At 37.0% G+C, this 22,512-nt stretch overlaps 1 protein-coding gene across 2 annotated transcripts; it reads right to left on the minus strand.

The window, feature by feature from the left end:
• Window positions 1-3,662: 3,662 nt before the first annotated feature.
• Window positions 3,663-18,739, minus strand: Vom2r4 (vomeronasal 2 receptor, 4). 2 transcript variants are annotated; one of them, XM_087553733.1, is made up of 7 exons: window positions 18,534-18,739; window positions 17,016-17,024; window positions 15,689-15,971; window positions 14,504-15,307; window positions 13,323-13,547; window positions 5,712-5,835; window positions 3,663-4,559 (listed from the first exon to the last, which is right to left on the minus strand). In XM_087553733.1, exons 1-7 carry the CDS (start codon window positions 18,737-18,739, stop codon window positions 3,676-3,678), a joined length of 2,535 nt encoding a protein of 844 aa, XP_087409859.1. In that variant the 3' UTR covers window positions 3,663-3,675. The 2 variants fall into 2 exon arrangements, with proteins under 2 accessions (XP_087409859.1, NP_001092928.1); NM_001099458.1 differs by lacking the exon at window positions 17,016-17,024 and having other exon boundaries at window positions 3,676-4,559.
• Window positions 18,740-22,512: the final 3,773 nt, after the last annotated feature.

Raw genomic sequence — 22,512 nt, forward strand, 5'->3', positions numbered from 1 at the left:
TGGTTATTTCACTTATTTACAATTCAATTGTTATTCCTCTTACAATATTCCCTTCCAAAAAACCCCTATTCCACCTGGTTCTATGAGGTGCTCCCTCATCAATCCATGCCTTCTTGCCTCACCACACTAGATTTCTGCTAAGCTGTACATCAAGACTTAACAAGACCAAGGGCCTACCTTTCCAATGATGCCAGAAAAGTCCATCCTATTCTACAAATGTAGCTGGATCCATTGGTACTTCTGTGCTTATTTCTTGCTTTGTGGCTTAGTAACTGGTAGCTCTGGGAGTTCTGGTTGAATGATATTGTTCTTCTTATTGCCTTGCAAATACCTTCAGTTCCTTCAGTCCTTTCCCTACCATGTCCATTGCTGCCCCTGTGCTATATCTGATGGTTGGGAAAAAGCATCTACATCTTTAATGATAAGGCTTTGGCAGAGCCTCTCAGAAGACAGCTACAATAGTCCCTGTCAAGAAGCACTTCTTGGCTTCAGCAAGAGGGAGTGGGTTCCACATGGATCCCCAGGTGGAAAGTCCTTTCCTGCAATCTCTTTCCCCCTTTGTGTCATTGTATTTCCTTTAAACATTAGTGATATTGGTAAAAATTTTGGGAACTGTGAGTGGTCTCATTCCTCAACAGGAGGGAGTGCCTTTTCTCTCCAAATGATCTCTATAGGTTCTCTCTCCCTTGTTGAGTCCTTCAGGTAAGGTCATTCCTATTGCATCCTGGAAACTTCTTGCTTCCATGGAATCTGCGACTTTCCAGTAATTACCTTCAGTTTTTATTCACCATTCCTTTATACCTCTGTTCAAAATCCTTTCCCTTTTGTTTTCCCACCTTTTTTCCCCCATCTTTATTAAATTGGGTATTTCTTATTTACATTTCAAATGTTATTCTCTTTCCCAGTTTTCATGCCAACATCAACCCAACCCCTCCCCCTACACTTCTATATGGGTGTACCTTGTGCAGTACTCCCACCATTACTGAACTCTCAAACAAGACTCCTGTTCACTAGGAGTCCAGCCTTGGCAGGACCAAGGGATTGCCTTCCACTGGTGCACTTACTAAGCTATTAATTGCTACTTATGTAGTTGGAGCCCAGGATCAGTCCGTGTTTGAGATTCTTCCCCACTTTTTCTTCTATTAGTTTGAGTGTATCTGGTTTGATGTAGAGGTTCTTGATCCACTTGGACTTAAGCTTTGTACAGGGTGATAAGCATGGATCGATCTGCATTCTTCTACATGCTGACCTCCAGCACCATTTGATGAAAATGCTATCTTTTTTCGATGGGATGGTTTTGACTCCTTTGTCAAAAATCCAGTGACCATAGGTGTGTGGATTCATTTCTGGATCTGCAATTATGTTCCGCTGTTGTATCTGCCTGTCTTTATACGAACACCATGCAATTTTTATCACTATTACTCTGTAATACTGCTTGAGTTCAGGGATAGTGATTCCCGCCGAAGTCCTTTTATTGTTGAGGATAGTTTTAGCTATCCTGGGTTTTTTGTTATTCCAGATGAATTTGCAAATTGTTCTGTCTAACTCTCTGAAGAATTGGATTGGAATTTCATTGGGGATTGCATTGAATCTGTAGGTATCTTTGGGTAAAATGGCCATTTTTATTATGTTAATCCTGCCAATCCACGAGGATGGGAGTCTTTACATTTTCTGAGATCTTCAATTTCTTTCTCCAGAGGCCAGAAATTCTTATCATACAGATGTTTCACTTGCTTGGTTAAAGTTACACCGAGGTACTTTATACTATTTTGGACTATTATGAAAGGTGTCTTTCCCTAATTTCTTTCTCAGCTTCTTTCTTTTTTGTTTAGAGGAAGGCCACTGATTTATTTGAGTTAATTTTATACACAGACACTTTGCTGAAGGGATTTCTCAGGTTTAGTAGTTCTCTGGTGGAACTTTTGTGATCACTTAAATATACTATCCTATCACTTGCAAATAGTGATATTTTCACTTCTTCTTTTCCAATCTGTATCCCCTTGATCTCCTTTTGTTGTCTGATTGCTCTGGCTAGGACTTCAAAAACTATATTGAATAAGCAGGGAGAGAGTGGGCAGCCTTGTCTAGTCCCTGATTTTAGTGGGTTTGCTTCAAGTTTCTCTCCATTTAGTTTAATGTTAGCTACTGGATTGCTGTATATGGGTTTTGCTATGTTTAGGTATTGGCCTTCTTTTTTTAGCATCTAATGAAATGACCAAGTGGTTTTGATTTTTCAGTTTGTTTATATGCTGGATTAGGTTGATAGTTTTCTGCATAATAAACCATTCCAGCATACCTAGGATGAAGCCTACTTGATCATGATGGATGATTGTTTTGATGTGCTCTTGGATTCAGTTTGCAAGAATTTTATTGAGTATTTTTGCATCGATATTCATAAGGAAAATTGGTCTGAAATTCTCTTTCTTTGATGGATCTTTTTGTGGTTTAGGTATAAGAGTAATTGTAGTTTCATAGAAGGAATTTGGTAGCACTCTGTTTCAATTTTGTTCAATAGTTTGGATAGTATGGGTATGAGGTCTTCTATGAAGGTCTGATAGAATTCTGCACTGAACCCATCTGGACTTGGGCTCTTTTTGTTTGGGAGCCTTTTAATGCCTGCTTCTATTTCTTTAGGAGTTATAGGGTTGTTTAAATGGTGTATCTGTTCCTGATTTAACTTTGGTACCTGGTATGTGTCTAGGAAATTGTCCATTTCCTCCAGATTTTCAAGTGTTGTTGAATATAGTCTTTTGTGGTAGGATCTAATGAGTTTCTGAATTTCCATTCACTCTGTTGTTATGTCTCCCTTTTCTTTTCTGATTTTGTTAATTTGGAAACACTCTCTGTGTCCTCTGGTTAATTTCGCTAAGGGTTTATCTATCTTGTTGATTTTCTCAAAGAACCGGCTTTTGGTTCTGTTGATTCTTTCTATGGTCCTTTTTGTTTCTACTTGGTTGATTTCAGCTCTGAGTTTGATTATTTCCTGCCTTCTACTCCTCGGTGTATTTGCTTCTTTTTGTTCTAGAGTTTCAGGTGTGCTGTCAAGCTGGTGACATATGCTCCCTCCGGTTTCTATCTGCAAGCACTGAGAGCTATGAGTTTTCCTCTTAGCACAGCTTTCATTGTGTCCCATAAGTTTGTGTATGTTGTACCTTCATTTTCATTAAATTCTGAGAAGTCTTTAATTTCTTTCTTTATTTCTTCCTCGTCCGGGTTATCATTGAGTAGAGCATTGTTCAACTTCCATGTATATGTGGGGATTCTTTCCTTATTGTTATCAATGACCACCTTTATCCTGTGGGGGTCTTATAGGACACATGGGATTATTTCTGTCTTTCTGTATCTGTTGAGGCCTGTTTCAGACCGATTATAATGTAAAAAAAAAAGATTTCTTAAAAACACATCTCTAAAAATCAAAGCGATTGTAGCCTCTCCTTAGTGGAGATCTCCTGTTCTCAATATGTTTAGGTTTCTGAGAGCTCATTTGCTACCAAAACTTACTAATTGGTATTGCTTTATGCAGTGTTGTCCTGTGGTACAAATACTATCCCTAGATATTACTTAATTTTATTTGATGATTTATGAAAACTATTGTTATGACGAAGCAAAATAGATATGTTGACCACCATCTAACATTTTAAAAGTACCAAAAGGTCAATAAATCAATTTATCTTTTTATTTCTGAAGAACATTTAAATCTGGTTGAACTAAAAGAACATAACACTTTTGGACAAATATACACCCTAGCAACCCTGCACTAGAAGCCAAGATGGAGAAAACCTCAACAACAACCATAACCTTCCCCCTGGTGCTGTGGTATACAGGGAGGAAGGTGATCCAAACACTGTAGAAGACCAACATGCTGAATGTTAGGAACTTGGCCTCATTGAATCTGTCAGGAAGGTTCCTAGCCAAGAAAGCCACAGTGAAGCTCCCCAGAGCCAAGGAGCCCAAATATCCCAAGACAATGTGGAAGGCAATGACTGAGCCTTTGTTGCAAATGATGATTATCTTCCCATGTTCAGATTGTATATCTCTGTCAATAAATGGAGGAGATGTCACCAACCAGATTGCACAGAGAACAAGTTGGATTAGGGTACAAATGGGAATGAGCAAGTTAATTGCCCCTTTTATCATCATCTTTCTTATCCTTCTCCCTGGTGTAGTAAGCTTGAAAGCTGTGACCACAGTTATTGTTTTGGCCAACACAGTAGAAATAGCAACTGTGAAAAATATTGCAAATGTGGTCTGCTGCAGGATGCAGGTGGCCTGGTTGGGATGTCCAATGAAGAGCAATGAGCACAGAAAACAGAAGGCTAGAGATATGAGCAGGATGTAGCTGAGAATGCGGTTATTGGCTTTCACAATGGGAGTATCCCTGTACTTCACAAAAGTGACTAGTACTAGAATTGTGATGGCTGAGAAGGACAGGGCCATGCATCCTAGAGCCATCCCTAATGGATCTTCATAAGCGAGAAAAGTCACAACTCTTTGGAGGCACTCGGTTTGTTCTAAGTTGGCGTACGAATCCTCTGGACATCTCACACAATGCTCCATATCTGCCGGCAAAGAACAATAATCCCTTATAAGATATCATGATCATGTAGTTAATAATCATATATTTGTTTTATTCAGAGGATTTATTAATAAATAGTTTGGTGTTGAGAATATATTTTGTTCATAATTGCTCTAGGGTCTACTAACTTAAGATTGCTGTCAATTAACCTATGCTTTGTGAGGGAACAAATCATTATCATAGAAAATGGAAAAGTTATCTCTTAAACAAAAATGAAATAAAAATATGATGACTACTAATATGCATAATCTCAGTTCATTTTATTTCTCAAACCATAAATTTGCTATTGCCGACATATTTTTTTGATGCCGGTTGATGAAAACCATTAGGTATTGTGTTTGCTCTGGGAATTGTGCACTGTGTCTGTATCTACACATAGGCTTGTGAACATCCAATTCCTCATTCAAATGCTGTTCGTGTGAAGGAATATTCTCATTTTTGAAGCTGTATGGCTCATAAACTTATGCATGTCCCTCTTATTGTGGCATCATTTCCTTTCCCCCAACTAAACTTTCCATGATTATGGGTATAGAAAGTTATGGCATGAAGATTATTGATATTGACATTCATCCTGCTTTCCTTAGTTAGGCTGTAATTAATGATAAGCACTCTTCCATCTCTTGTTGCATTCTTGAAATCATCACTCTTTTTCTAATTCATTGATAGGACATGCCTAATCCTTTATGGCATGTAAGTTCTTAAAATATGTTTCAATAGAGAACACTTGTTGTTCTGAGCATCTTGTCTTTGTCAGGGACTAAGCCGGGTGACACAAAGATAGTAGACAGTACATGTAGTCAAGACTCTTTTTACAAAGAATCAAAAAAGAGCAAACATCTGCTTAGGTTACACCTAAAATTATTTTTTAATAATTGTAACACATGTATGTCCCCCTAAATATTTTCTGCATGATATAAAATCATTAACCATTATATTGTGAGAGACATGAGTTGTTTGTAGAAGATATTGCAGGTAATTTACTGGGTCCAAGAGAAAATGATATTATTTAACTAATTAAATTCTGAAACATGGAGATTTTTGGACTGTAGTTTCCATCTAGGTCATATCATATTTCTAGTTTGTAAAGAGAAGGTATTCAAATTCATCATATTTTCTTCTGCATGCAAGCATGTACCTGTATCATTGGCAATCTCATTTTCTTGGCACTGGACACAATCAAAGCAGCAGTCGGCTGTTTGTTTCTGATGAATTTTTCTGAATCCTGCAGTACATGTCACACTACACACTGAGGAGGGAACCTGAGGCAATACACATACAGACACACAGACACACAGACATCCAGACATACACACACACACACAGACACACCCACACACACAGACATACACAGACACACACACACACACACACACACATATATATATATAAACATGAACTATACACATTATATATGATATATAAATATGTATTTAATTTGTATGTGTGTGTGTAATTCATGATTACATCATATGTAAAATGACACACAGATTAATATATGGGATATTACCAGATATATTCCTCTGACAATTTATTATTTTGTATTACCCGGCAATGCACTGAATGTCATACAAAAATTACTATGTCATGTAATATTATAATTTAACATTTCACGTGTCAGAATCTAAATTTTGTCCTTCCTAAACTTGTTAATTCAAGTGGAACATTTTTGTGGCATCAGTTTTTCTCTCAAGATTTAGAAATATAATAATAGCTCTGCTCCCAAACCCCGTGGGAGAGAGAACTCACCGCCTGGTCAGGTGGGCACTCCTGAGGCTGCAGAGCGGAAGAGACCAACAACACTGCCCAACCCTGCCCACATCACTGGCCCAAGAGGAAACTGTATACGGCATCTGGGTTCCCGGAGAGGAGGGCCAAGGAGCAGCAGGAGCATTGCGTCTGAGACACCGCCATAACCTGAAGGGACCTACCAGATAAACAGTTCTCTGCACCCAAATCCCATGGGAGGGAGAGATAACCCTTCAGAGAGGCAGACACGCCTGGGAAACCAGAAGAGACTGCAATCTGTACACATCTCTGATGCCAGAGGAAAACACCCCACGAGCAAACTTGAGCCTCGGGACCACAGGTAATACCAAATTTTCTGCTGCAAGTGACCTGCCTGGTGAACTCCAGACACAGGCTCACAGGAACAGCTGAAGACCTGTAGAGAGGAAAAACTACACACCTGAAAGCAGAACACTCTGTCCCCATAACTGGCTGAAAGAAAACAGGAAAACAGGTCTACAGCACTCCTGACACACAGGTTTATAGGACAGTCTAGCCACTGTCAGAAATAGCAGAACAAAGTAACACTAGAGATAATCTGATGGCGAGAGGCAAGCACAGGAACCCAAGCAACAGAAACCAAGACTACATGGCATAATCGGAGCCCAATTCTCCCACCAAAGCAAACATGGAATATCCAAACACACCAGAAAAGCAAGACCTAGTTTCAAAATCATATTTGATCATGATGCTGGAGGACTTCAAGAAAGACATGAAGAACTCCCTTAGAGAACAAGTAGAAGCCTACAGAGAGGAATCGCAAAAATCCATGACAGAATTCCAGGAAAACACAATCAAACAGGTAAAGGAATTAAAAACGGAAATAGAAGCAATCAAGAAAGAACACATGGAAACAACCCCTGATATAGAAAACCAAAAGAAGAGACATGGAGCTGTAGATATGAGCTTCACCAACAGAATACAAGAGATGGAAGAGAGAATCTCAGGAGCAGAAGATTCCATAGAAATCATGGGCACAACTGTCAAAGATAATGTAAAGCAGAAAAAACTACTGGTCCAAAACATACTGGAAATCCAGGACTCAATGAGAAGATCAAACCTAAGGATAATAGGTATAGAAGAGAGTGAAGACTCCCAGCTCAAAGGACCAGTAAATATCTTCAACAAAATCATAGAAGAAAACTTCCCTTACCTAAAAATAGTGATACCCATAGGCATACAAGAAGCCTACAGAACTCCAAATAGATTGGACCAGAAAAGAAACACCTCCCGTCACATAATAGTCAAAACACCAAACGCACAAAATAAAGAATATTAAAAGAGTAAGGGAAAAATGTCAAGTAACATATAAAGGCAGGACTGTCAGAATCACACCACACTTTTCGCCAGAAACTATGAAAGCCAGAAGATCCTGGACAGATGTCATGCAGACCCTAAGAGAACACAAATGTCAGCCCAGGTTACTGTATCCTGCAAAACTCTCAATTAACATAGATGGAGAAACCAAGATATTCCATGACAAAACCAAATTTACACAATATATTTCTACAAATCCAGCACTACAAAGGATAATAAAGGGTAAAGCCCAACATAAGGAGGCAAAATATACCCTAGAACAAGCAAGAAACTAATGGTCTTGGCAACAAAACAAAGAGAAGAAAATCACACAAACATAACCTCACATCCAAATATGAATATAACAGGAAGCAATAATCACTATTCCTTAATATCTCTCAACATCAATGGCCTCAACTCCCCAATAAAAAGACATAGATTAACAAACTGGATAGGCAACGAGGACCCTGCATTCTGCTGCCTACAGGAAACACACCTCAGAGACAAAGACAGACACTACCTCAGAGTGAAAGGCTGGAAAACAACTTTCCAAGCAAATGGTCGGATGAAGTAAACTGGAGTAGCCATTCTAATATCAAATAAAATCAATTTTCAACTAAAATTCATCAAAAAAGATAAGGAAGGACACTTCATATTCATCAAAGGAAAAATCCACCAAGATGAACTCTCAATCCTAAATATCTATGCTCCAAATACAAGGGCACCTACATACGTAAAAGAAACCTTACTAAAGCTCAAAACACACATTGCACCTCACACAATAATAGTAGGAGATTTCAACACCCCACTCTCATCAACGGACAGATCATGGAAACAGAAATTAAACAGAGACATAGACAGAATAAGAGAAGTCATGAGCCAAATGTACTTAACAGATATTTATAGAACATTCTTTCCTAAAACAAAAGGATATACCTTCTTTTCAGCTGCTCATGGTACTTTCTCCAAAACTGACCATATAATTGGTCAAATAACGGGCCTCAACAGGTACAGAAAGATAGAAATAATCCCATGTGTGCTATTGGACCACCATGGCCTAAAAATTGTCTTCAATAACAATAAGAGAAGAATGCCCACATATACGTGGAAATTGAACAATGCTCTACTCAATGATAACCTGGTCAAGGAAGAAATAAAGAAAAAATTAAAGACGTTTTAGAATTTAATGAAAATGAAGGTACAACATACCAAACTTATGGGACACAATGAAAGCTTTGCTAAGAGGAAAGCTCATAGCACTGAGTGCCTGCAGAAAGAAACAGGAGAGAGCATATGTCAGCAGCTTGATAGCACACCTAAAAGCTCTAGAACACAAAGAAGCAAATACACCCAGGAGGAGTAGAAGGCAGGAAATAATCAAACTCAAGCTGAAATCAACCAAGTAGAAACAAAAAGGACCATAGAAAGAATCAACAGAACCAAAAGTTGGTTCTATGAGAAAATCAACAAGATAGATAAACCCTTAGCCAGACTAACGAGAGGACCCAGAGCGTGTGTCCAAATTAACAAAATCAGAAATGAAAAGGGAGACATAACTACAGAAACAGAGGAAATTCAAAAAATCATCAGATCGTAGTATAACAGCCTATATTCAACAAAACTTGAAAATCTGCAGGAAATGAACAATTTCTAGACAGATACCAGGTACTGACCTTAAATCAGGAACAGATAAACCAGTTAAACAACCCCATAACTCCTAAGGAAATAGAAGCAGTCATTAAAGGTCTCCCAACCAAAAGGAGCCCAGGTCGAGAAGGGTTTAGTGCAGAATTCTATCAGACCTTCATAGAAGACCTCATACCTAAATTATCCAAACTATTCCATAAAATTGAAACAGATGAAACACTCCTGAATTCCTTCTATGAAGCCACAATTACTCTTATACCTAAACCACACAAAGACCCAACAAAGAAAGAGAACTTCAGACCAATTTCCCTTATGAATATCGACGCAAAAATACTCAATAAAATTCTGGCAAACCGAATCCAAGAGCACATCAAAACAATCATCCACCATGATCAAGTAGGCTTCATCCCAGGCATGCAGGGACGGTTTAATATACAGAAAACCATCAACGTGATCCATTATATAAACAAACTGAAAGAACAAAACCACATGATCATTTCATTAGATGCTGAGAAAGCAATTGACAAAATTCAACACCCCTTCATGTTAAAAGTCCTGAAAAGAATAGGAATTCAAGGCCGATACCTAAACATAGTAAAAGCCATATACAGCAAATGTTAGCAAAATGTTGCTTACATTAAACTAAATGGAGAGAAACTTGAAGCAATCCCACTAAAATCAGGGACTAGACAAGGCTGCCCACTTTCTCCCTACTTATTCAATATATTTCTTGAAGTTCTAGTCAGAGCAATCAGACAACAAAAGGAGGTCAAGCGGTTACAGATAGGAAAAGAAGAGGTCAAAATATCACTATTTGCAGATGATATGATAGTATATTTACGTGATCCCAAAAGTTCCACCAGAGAACTACTAAAGCTGATAAACAACTTCAGCAAAGTGGCTGGGTATAAAATTAACTCAAATAAATCTGTAGCCTTCCTCTACACAAAAGAGAAACAAACCGAGAAAGAAATTAGGGAAACGACACCCTTCATAATAGACCCAAATAATATAAAGTACCTCGGTGTGACTTTAACCAAGCAAGTAAAAGATCTGTCCAATAAGAACTTCAAGACTCTGAAGAAAGAAATTGAAGAAGACCTCAGAAAATGGCAAGATCTCCCATCCTCATGGATTGGCAGGATTAATATAGTAAAAATGGTCATTTTACCAAAAGCGATCTACAGATTCAATGCAATCCCCATCCAAATACCAATCCAATTCTTCAAAGAGTTAGACAGAACAATTTACAAATTCATCTGGAATAACAAAAAACCCAGGATAGCTAAAACTATCCTCAACAATAAAAGGACTTCAGGGGGAATCACTATCCCTGAACTCAAGCAGTATGACAGCAAGAGTGATAAAAACTGCATGGTATTGGTACAGAGACAGACAGATAGACCAATGGAACAGAATTGAAGACCCAGAAAGGAACCCACACACCTATGGGCACTTGATTTTTGACAAAGGAGCCAAAACCATCCAATGGAAAAAAGATAGCATTTTCAGCAAATGGTGCTGGTTCAACTGGAGGTCAACATGTAGAAGAATACAGATCGATCCATGCTTATCACCCTGTACAAAGCTTAAGTCCAAGTGGATCAAGGACCTCCATATCAAACCAGATACACTCAAAGTAATAGAAGAAAAACTAGGGCAGCATCTGGAACACATGGGCACTGGAAAATTTCCTGAACAAAACACCAATGGCTTATGCTCTAAGATCAAGAATTGCCAAATGGGATCTAATAAAACTGCAAAGCTTCTGTAAGGCAAAGGACACTGAGGTTAGGACAAAACGGCAACCACCAGATTGGGAAAAGATCTTTACCAATCCTACAACAGATAGAGGCCTTATATCCAAAATATACAAAGAACTCAAGAAGTTAGACCGCAGGGAGACAAATAACCCTATTAAAAAATGGGGTTCAGAGCTAAACAAAGAATTCACAGCTGAGGAATGCTGAATGGCTGAGAAACACCTAAAGAAATGTTCAACATCTTTAGTCATAAGGGAGATGCGAATCAAAACAACCCTGAGATTTCACCTCACACCAGTGAGAATGGCAAAGATCAAAAACTCAGGCAACAGCAGATGCTGGCGAGGATGCAGAGAAAGAGGAACACTCCTCCATTGTTGGTGGAATTGCAGACTGGTACAACCATTCTGGAAATCAGTCTGGAGGTTCCTCAGAAAATTGGACATTGAACTGCCTGAGGATCCAGCTGTACCTCTTTTGGGCATATACCCAAAAGATGCCCCAACTTACAAAAAACACACGTGCTCCACTATGTTCATCGCAGCCTTATTTATAATAAACAGAAGCTGGAAAGAACCCAGATATCCTTCAACAGAGGAATGGATACAGAAAATGTGGTACATCTACACAATGGAATATTACTCAGCTATCAAAAACAATGACTTTATGAAATTCGTGGGCAAATGGTTGGAACTGGAAAATATCATCCTGAGTGAGGTAACCCAATCACAGAAAAGCACACATGGTATGCACTCATTGATAAGTGGCTATTAGCCCAAATGCTTGAATTACCCTAGATGCCTAGAACAAATGAAACTCAAGACGGATGATCAACTGTGAATGCTTCACTCCTTCTTTAAAAGGGGAACAAGAATTCCCTTGGCAGGTAATCGAGAGGCAAAGATTAAAATAGAGACTGAAGGAACACCCATTCAGAGCCTGCCCCACATGTGGCCCATGTATATATAGCCATCCAATTTGACAAGATGGATGAAGCAAAGAAGTGCAGGCCGACAGGAGCCGGATGTAGATCGCTCCTGAGAGACACAGCCAGAATACAGGAAACACAGAGGCGAATCCCAGCAGCAAACCACTGAACTGAGAATAGGACCCTCGTTGAAGGAAACAGAGAAAGACCTGGAAGAGCTTGAAGTGGCTCGAGACCCCATATGAACAACAATGCCAAGCAACCAGAGCTTCCAGGGACTAAGCCACTACCTAAAGACTATACATGGACTGACCCTGGACTCTGACCTCATAGGTAGAATGAATATCCTAGTAAGAGCATCAGTGGAAGGGGAAGCCCTGGGTCCTGCTAAGACTGAACCCCCAGTAAACTAGATTGTTGGGGGGAGGGCAGCAATGGGGGAGGATGTGAGGGGAACACCGATAAGAAATGGGAGGGGGGAGGGGATGTTTGCCCGGAAACCGGGAAAGGGAATAACACTCGAAATGTATATAAGACATACTCAAGTTAATAAAAAAAAGAAATATAAAAATAGGAACACTGAGTTCCTAGGAGAGAGAAGGTAGGATATATCAAGAAAGAATTGCTCAGTGAGTAAGAACAAAGGATGTCATATAAGACTCTCATACAATTAATGAACTTCTCCTAAGTGTAAAAGAAAACCTTTAAATCCCATTCCATCCATCCCCCTGCTTCTATTAGAGAGCTTCTCCAACAAATTGGATACCCTGGCTTCATTGATCTAATATTCTTATATTCTGTGGCATGCACCCTCCAGAGGACCAAGGGCCTCCCTTCACTCTGATGCCAGATAAGGCAATACTCTGTAGAGGAGGAGAAACTGGGAAGGAAGATAATATTAAAAAGTAAATAAATAAAATTAATAATAAAAATCTATAAAATAGAAAAAGAAAAGTTTGAATCTGGAAAAATACTTCTCTTAATCAATCCATTCTATACTCAATTGGGCTACAACTATGTTCATATAATCAGATAAATTCATTGTTTATATATATATACATATATATATATTGCTATGAATTTAATAAATATATTTCTGTAGTATGGGGTAAATAGTCACATAGATGGAATTGAACATGGAATTCAGAGTCCTTTGATGGCTATGACCAGATTACATGAATTTCAGTGTTATTTAATTTTGGTGCTTGTAACTGAGAATGGTCATTTGCAAGTCTATTTATTGGTCTTAACTACATGGATATTATTTGAATGTTTGCTATTTTAAAATTCAGATATCTTTAAAAAATAAAAATTTTAATATACCTACCAGTGTTTCTTCTGTGACCCACTCCCAGTCTTCAGATATATGAAGTTGTTGACTCTGTGGCAAACAAGGAAAATAGCTTCCTATTTTCACTTTTAATCCAAGGCCTTGTGGAAAATACCAAATGATGAAAATGTCATACTTGGCACAATAATTTTCCTTATGATTCATATTTACCAGTTCTCCAACAGGGTTAATAAATACCCTAGTTTTTAGCAAAGAAGCCACCTGAATGAGATTAATCATTAGATGATTATATATGCATATCAATACAGTGAATGCCAAATTGAGAATGTTCCACAATCTTTTAATGTCTTTCAGAAAATACAGGTTAAATTAATCCCATGTAGTAAAGTGCATGATACTGCATTATTACAAGTTATAATTACATATTATATTGTGTAATTACAAGTTAATATATTCAAATTAATGTTTGATGGTTAAAAAAGCTAGAATAAATGATTACCAGAGAACAAATCACATGGTATGTGTGTATATGTGTACACATGTCTGTCAAAAATTATATTTAAAAGCTGGAGCCAAATAAATATGTAAGAAATAAGGGGAAGTAAAGAAGTCTGGAAGTGGTTGGGGATTTAGCTCAGTGGTAGAGCACTTGCATAGCAACCGCAAGACCCTGGGTTCGGTCCCCAGCTGCGGAAAAAAAAAAGAAAAAAAAAGTGTGGAAGTTTTGGAAGTAAAGAATGGTATGGGATCAATCATGTACATACTGCATACATGTATGAAATAATCATTAACTTAATGAAATGTGCACTGTTAATCATATGTGTTGTTATAAATAATAATTAATTTAAATGAATAGCTATTATTGGAGCACATGTATTTATTTTTGAGAAATTCTTTTTGAGAAAAATATTCTGGTCTAGTCATCACTTAAGGATTTTCTGATAAAACTCTTGGCTCCTTTTGAATTTTGACCTCATTCGGTTAAATGTTGAAACACATTGTCACACAATTCACTGACATTTATAAAAATGTATTGTCTCCTATTAAAACTTATCACTGGGAATGATATATATCCATGTAAAAAGGTCATTTTGGAGTTTTGAAGTATAGAAAACTTTATACCAAGAGATAACCTCTAACAAATGTATGTGAACTTCTCAGGGGCCTGAAAGGTCACATTGATAAATCTAAGCATTATGAAATGTAACAAACGTTACCTGCTGACAGTCAGTGAATACTCCTTTGGGATCTGCCATTTTCTGAGACTCTGCTTGTTGAAAAATGAGTTCATGGTAGGTGTGGGCCACAGCATACACAGCATTATACAAATTGTAACCTTCTTCACTCAGGACCATGTCAAATGTGTGCTGTACTAACCATTCCAATGGGTTGTTGAACGTAAAACAATCCATTTTCTTCTTGTTCTTTGAGATTGAACAGTTAAAATGGTTCCACTGCAGCATAGACTGCGAAATGTCTATTGGATACTTGGATGTGTTTATTGTTTGCATAAAATTTCTAAATATAGTGATGTCATTGTGGTGATGGGCAAAAGTGACAGTCCCATGGGAGAAATCAAGGCTGAAATCTTTTTGGTTTGTGATGACATCCCATTGTGAGGTTGTGATCCAGATTCTCTGTGCACCTAAATATGCCCATCTTCTAAAGCTGAGTTCTAGAGTGGAGTTCATTTCACCATAAATGACAACAACCTTTGCTGAAGATGTCATAAGTTGTTGGTCATATATCTTAACTCTTGTCTTATATATCTGCATGGTTTCTGGGATCATAATCACAAAAGCTAAACAGATTGCATGCCTTTGCATTTCTTCTCTCAAGTCTGAAAGAAACTGAATACCTTGGTCATCATTTGAGATGACCAGTCCTATCCAAGTCCATCCAAAATGAAACATCAAGGAGACCATGCCACAGAACAAATATGTGTCTTTGTTTGCTCTCTGATAGATATAGGGAAACTGGTCATGGTCACTCAGATTAGGGTTAAATGAGCCAAAGAAAATCTAAAGAGTACAGAAGAGAGGATGAAACATCCACATGAGGAATATGATTGTTAGGAGGTTTAGACATATATAAAAGTAATGTTTCTCACTGTTCAGAACTCAGATTAAGGGTAGTAAGATTAAACTATACATATCATATATTTTTCATATTATATTCTAGAATATTCCTGACAAATCTGAATGTTCTATAGAACAGTTTTTCCTGTTTGCCCAGGATAGCTATACAATCTGATTATTTTATTGTGTGTGTGTGTGTGTGTGTGTGTTTGTGTGTGTTTGTGTAGCAGTATACCCACAAATGCATGGGGTCCAAGTTTTCTTTTAGGCACATATAAATGTAATTTAAAAGTTGGTAATCTGTCCAGTGTCACACATTATTACCTTTGGTGTCCTTGAATAAATTGACAGTTTTAAGGAAGTTGTCCATGATGGTCCTGTCAGGTTTATATCACAACGTTGCTTTATTCCACAGAAATAATTAATTCGTTTGAAAATTTTGCTTTGATGTGAATATGCTTTATCCAGAACTCCCATTGTATCCTCACACAGGCCAACAATGATGGAAAATATCAAAGACATGTTGGATAAAAGATAAGGATTCTTGTTGATCTCATCGATAGCAAAAAACAGTACCAGAAAAAACTCATATTTTCTTGCTGGTATCCTAAAACCAAGCATAATGATGATTAAGAGAGATGCTTGAAAAATAAAATTTCAATTGCAGTTAAGTTTGTACCACAAGACATTCTAAATCTCTAAGTGTCATGAATTAAGTCTCATAAAATTTAGATCTTAAGATTTGAATACAATTTAAGAATTCATAGACCTAGGACACTAACCTATGGTGAATTTTGTAATTGTGAAAGTCAATAAGGGGACTATTTTATCTCTGAACACCATCTTCAAACTACATTAGAGTCCAATTGAGTAAGACTGTTACAATATAATCATGGAGATGTAATTCCACAAATACAAAATAAGAAGCATGACTTAAACTACACATGAAATATGTAACACATTTGCATTATATTTTTAGTATTTAAATGTACTTTATATTCAAACATGTTAATAATATTTCATATTTTTTGAATCATGTTATATCCAAAATTTTGTTCAACTTTTATATTCATATACTTTTGCACCCTAAAATATCATTAATGCATATTTAATAATGTCTATTACTCATGATCCTATACCTAATGTTACATACTAATTTGTTTCAAAACTCAAAATATCCTTTGAGTATCAAGCAGAGTAAAAGAGCATAAAATATTAAAAAGTGAATCATTTAGAAATATTTTCAAAAGCCCTTATATAATAATACCTAACATAGAGTAAGTGTATGCAAAATGAATTATGTATCTGTGTAAATTATCTAACAATCAGTTTACTTCGAAAAGCGTATCAGTGTTTTTAGGAGAGAATTTATGGTATCAGTAAGAACATTTTTCAAATTTCAAATTAGCAAAAACTCTTTCAAGTCAAACATTATGAAAATGCTAATTTTATGCATAGTGAGAAGCATTATCAATAATATTTCCTTGTTCACAGAACATGCTTTTAATAGTTTTCACTGTTAGTATTCATTAAACAATAAATATTCAAAGATATATTCCACTTAAATTTATTTATTCATTTCAAGTACATTAAATGATAGAATATCCTATGTAACCTGAATAATAGTTTATAGGCTCCATTACACATCAACTTAAAGTTACTTTTCAGTGTGTTGTTACTATTTTAATTTTGTAAAAGTAGATTGAGATTTCTCTTAACACTTCAGGCTTCTTAATTCTTTAAGATTCTTTAAGAGTTGTCTGAGCAGTAAGACTTTCTTTCACTTGGAATGTGTACCTCTGCCCAAGCACAGTTGGAAGTTCATCTGTTCATCTGTTATTATTAGCAATTACCTCTCATCAGGAGTAAAACACCAAACATGATCTTTTGCTGAAATTAGCACTTTTCAATTAAATGTTTGGAGCTAAGTTTTCCTTTCTAAACCGTAAAAATGTATTGACGCAATTCACATATTTGTAAATTTAAGTCTTACTATCGCTTATAGAAGTGTCAGTAATGAGAATGTCCACTATTTTTTCCAATGAGATCGGGGATGATAAAGAATGCATCAGAAATGAAATTTCTACTGACCCACACAGAATTACAATAATGTGAAGCCACCACTACTATCAAAGTGTACACAGTATACTGTGGCTATCAATTAGAAAATATTTTGTTTAAATCCCAAAGACACAAAATTTGAATATGAAATGGGATGAGAGTCAGTGATATAAAAGTGCAGGAAACTTCAGTTTATGAAAGAATGAAGTCCCAAGCAGATTGATTAGCTAAAATTTGAGTGATTTCAGCATCCCTTCTCTCATGATCTGCAGCCACTAATGATAACATCTCACACTTGGAATCTAAGCAGTATGTATCCACATTGAGAACAGCTTCTTATCCACAAGAAGTACATTTATTCTCCTAGATGTTCTCGAATGTTATATATTTTTAGAAATTAAGAAAAATATTGAATATCTATATAATGCAGATAATAATTCTAATATGGGCATAAGTGTTTGCTTCACTGGATGAAAAGATATTCTGGTAACAGTATAAGAATTCTGGCAGGCTTTTCCATATTCAGTGACAGCTCCAGAATGACAGGAGAGGCTCATTTAAAGACTATTTTATAATGCAAAGCATATATATGTGATCATAATATATATGTAATAATATACATTTGATCATATATAATAGACATCTTTCCACCACCCCACCACACATATTTCAATGTATAAGTGTATGCCCAACTTTTAGAGGCCAAAATTAGATAACCATTTTATTGAGGCCTTTCCATGCATGCTATACAGGAATGCTAGGCAGAAAGTTGAAGAGAGACAGTGATGCAGTCACTAGCCATAAGTGGGGATTATGAATTCAAGGTAAAGGTAAAAACATATTTCAACATATGATATCAAAAAAGATTTAAGAGATAGAATTCAGTCTCTCTCATTTTCCAGCTCTGTGAACTAGAGCCAATGTAGTAAACCTAAGGTAAACTGTGACAAATTTGAAAATATTAAAATAGTGATTGAAGTTATAATTAATTTTCTGTGGTTCCTAAAGTTACAAGGAGAATAAAAAGGACAGAATCTCACAGGTTTTGTACACAGTTACATATTTCTAATTCATAATATTGAAGCATGAAATAATGTTAATAACTTACCTAAAATTAATAATGCGAGTATAAAAATTTTCTTCAATAGGACTCTCGAGTGTAAAAAGGACAAAACCGCAGTCACTTCGCAAATCTCCATCATTATCTTCACTCCTCTTTATTCTCCAAAAGCAACTGGGTTCAGTCAAGCTGCACAAGATGAGACAAAACTTCAGGGAAAAAAAGGCAATAGTGAATGCCCACATCTTCTTCATGTCTGCTAGGATCTAGCATGGAGCAATTGTGAAACCTGATTCTTATGCAGGCAAACATAACACACACATTTACACAAGTTTGTATTTTTTAAGGCTTCAGCTGACGGGTGATCCACTTAATTATATTCAACAGTTTCTTTCCATTCATCATATGTTCTGCTCCCTGGATACAATGGGAAAATTCTGGCCTCAAGCTCTACATCTGAGGTCTGAAAACTTTTGATCAAAATATTTCCAAAAACATGTTTTGAAGATAATGTTCTCCATCCACAGCTGCCATGATTTCATTAACATCCATGCCATAAATATTCCAAAGGGCAATTTTCTCTTGAACAGCTTCAACAGACCATGTGTCAACAGCAATACATATGAACCCAATAGATTTCCTCAGAATTTTTTTATTAAGACAAGAGTTGCAAAGGCATAAATGTTCCATATCATTTGGACTTTGTGTTGAATAATGACACATTAGGTCCTGCATTCCCTGGTGTAGGGAAGGGAAGATTTACATCCAACATTGAGCCAGGAATTAAGAATGTTTACAAAATCTCCTCAGATTTCCCTTGATTCTTATCATCTGGAGAATGTCATTATGCTAAATTTAAAAATTCCTGGAATCATATAGATTCAACACTCATCCTGTCCAATAGCAGTTCCTATGCAGACATTTTATGAGCTGTAATGCTGATCATTTGCCTGATAATCATTCCTTGACACTTAAAGACATTTGGTAAATATTTGTTTTTTGTTTGGTGTTTGTTCACACCTCATTAAGATGGTTGGGAACAATTTTATATTTTTTATTTAAAAGAATGAAAGTATATAGCTGTCGTTTATGAGGGAGAATTTTATTGGTAATATTATTATATAACATTTTTATGCCTAGTTGGTATTTGTTTTGAAATGGTATTGTCTTGGATTACATTGCAACAAGACAGATGTATGTCTGATATGTAGGTTGATTTCTATAGGCAGCAGAGGACTGGTACAAGTTAGGTCAATGCCATGATTGTACAGTAAAAAAAAATAAGGTGGGAGACACTGCCCGGACCTGAAGGGACCAGATCAACAGTTCTCTGCACCAAAATTGCGTGGGAGGAAGAGCAAAAGCTTCTGAGGGCACACATGCCTGGGAAGCCAGAAGAGAATACACTCTGCCCACATTTCTGACTCCAGAGGAAAACACCTAATGCCATCTAGGACCCAATACACAGGGGCTCCTGGAAAAGGCGGTGCAGGTCCTCCTGGTTGCAGCCCTCACGGAGAATTCAAAAGCGGGCCCCCACAAGCAACTTGAGCTGTGGGACCACAGGTAAGACCAACATTTCTGCTCCAAGCGACCTATCTGGTGGACTCAGGACACAGCCCCACAGGAACAGCTGACAGGAAAGACTACACACCCGAAAGCAGAACACTCTGTTCCCATAACTGGCTGAAAGGAAACAGGAAAACAGGTCTACAGCACACAGACACACAGGCCTATAGGACGTTCAAGCCACTGTCAGAAATAGCAGAACAAAGTAACACCAGGGGTAAAGTGATGGCGAGAGGCAAGCACAGGAACCCAAGCAACAGAAATCAAGACTACATGGCATCATCGGAGCCCAATTCTCCCACCACAGCAAACACTGAATATCCAAACACACCCGAAAAGCAAGACTAGATTTAAAACCATATTTGATCATGATGCTGGAGGACTTCAAGAAAGACATGAAGAATTCCCTTAGAGAAATGCAGGAAAACATAAAAAAAAAAAAAAAAAACATGTAGAAGCCTACAGAGAGGAATCACAAAACTCCCTGAAAGAATTCCAGGAAAACACAATCAAAGAGTTGAAGGAATTAAAAATGGAAATAGAAGCAATAAAGTAAGAACACAGGGAAACAACCCTGGATATGGAAACCCAAAGGAAGAGACAAGGAGCCGTAGATACAAGCATCACCAACAGAATACAAGAGATAGAAGAGAGAATCTCAGGAGCAGAAGATTCCATAGAAACCATCAACACAACAGTCAAAGACAATGGAAAATGGAAAAAGCTACTGGTCCAAAACATACAGTAAATCCAGGACTCAATGAGAAGATCAAATCTAAGGATAATAGGTATAGAAGAGAGTGAAGAATCCCAGCTCAAAGGACCGGTAAATATCTTCAACAAAATCATAGAAGAAAACTTCCCTAACCAAAGAAAGTGATGCCCACATACATACAAGAAGCCTACAGAACTCCAAATAGATTGGACCAGAAAAGAAGCTCTTCCCATCACATAATAGTCAAAACACCAAATGCAAAAATAAAGAAAGAATATTAAAAGCAGTAAGGGAAAAAGGTCAAGTAACATATAAAGGCAGACCTATCAGAATCACACCGGATGTCTCGCCAGAAACTATGAAAGCCAGAAGATCCTGGACAGATGTAATCCAGATCGTAAAATTAAACAAATGCCAGCCCAGGTTACTGTATCCAGGAAAACTCTCAATTAACATAGATGAAGAAACCAAGATATTCCATGACAAACCAAATTTACACAGTATCTTTCTACAAATCCAGCACTACAAAGGATAATAAAGGGTAAAGTCCAAAATAAGGAGGTAAGCTACACCCAAGAAAAAGCAAGAAACTAATCGTCTTGGCAACAAAACAAAGAGAAGAAAAGCACACAAACCTAATCTCACATCCAAATATGAATATAACAGGAAGCAATAATCACCATTCCTTAATATCTCTCAACATCAATGGTCTCAACTCCCCCAATAAAAAGACATAGATTAACAAACTGGATATGCAATGAGGTCCATGGATTCTGCTGCCTACAAGAAATACACCTCAGAGACAAAGTCAGACACTACCTCAGAGTGAAAGGTTAGAAAACGACTTTCCAAGCAAATGGTCTGAAGAAGTCAGCTGGAGTAGCCATTCTAATATCGAAAAAAATCAATTTTCAACTAAAAGTCATCAAAAAAGATAAGGAAGGACACTTCATATTCATCAAAGGAAAAATCCACCAAGATGAACTCTCAATCCTAAATATCTATCCTCCAAATACAAGGGCAACTACATCCGTAAAAGAAACCTTACTAAAGCTCAAAACACACATTGCACCTCACACAATAATAGTAGGAGATTTCAACACCCCACTCTCATCAATGGACAGATCATGGGAACAGAAATTAAACAGAGACATAGACAGACCAAGAGAAGTCATGAACCAAATGGACTTAACAGATATTTATAGAACATTCTTTCCTAAAGCAAAAGGATATACATTCTTCTCACCACCTTATGGTATGTTCTCCAAAATTGACCATACAATTGGTCATAAAACAGGCGTCAACAGATGCAGACAGATAGAAATAATCCCATGCGTGCTATCAGACCACCATGGGCTAAAGCTGGTCTTCAATAACAATAAGGGAAAAATGCCCACATATACATGGAAGTTGAACATGATCTACTCAATGATAACCTGGTCAAGGAAGAAATAAAGAAAGAAATGAAAACTTCTTAGAATTTAATGAAAATGGAGGTACAACATATCCAAACTTATGGGACACAATGAAAGCTGTGCTAAGAGGAAAACTCATAGCTCTGAGTGCCTGCAGAAAGAAACAGGAGAAAGCATATGTCAGCAGCTTGACAGCACACCTAAAATCTCTAGAATAAAACGAAGAAAACACAGCCAGGAGGAGTAGAAGGCAGGAAATAAACTGAGAGCTGAAATCAACCAAGTAGACACAAAAAGGATTATAATAGAATAAACAGAACCAAAAACT

Source organism: Rattus norvegicus, chromosome 1 (genome assembly GCF_021556685.1).
Source record: "Rattus norvegicus strain SHRSP/BbbUtx chromosome 1, alternate assembly SHRSP_T2T, whole genome shotgun sequence".
In the NCBI taxonomy this organism is placed as follows: domain Eukaryota; kingdom Metazoa; phylum Chordata; class Mammalia; order Rodentia; family Muridae; genus Rattus; species Rattus norvegicus.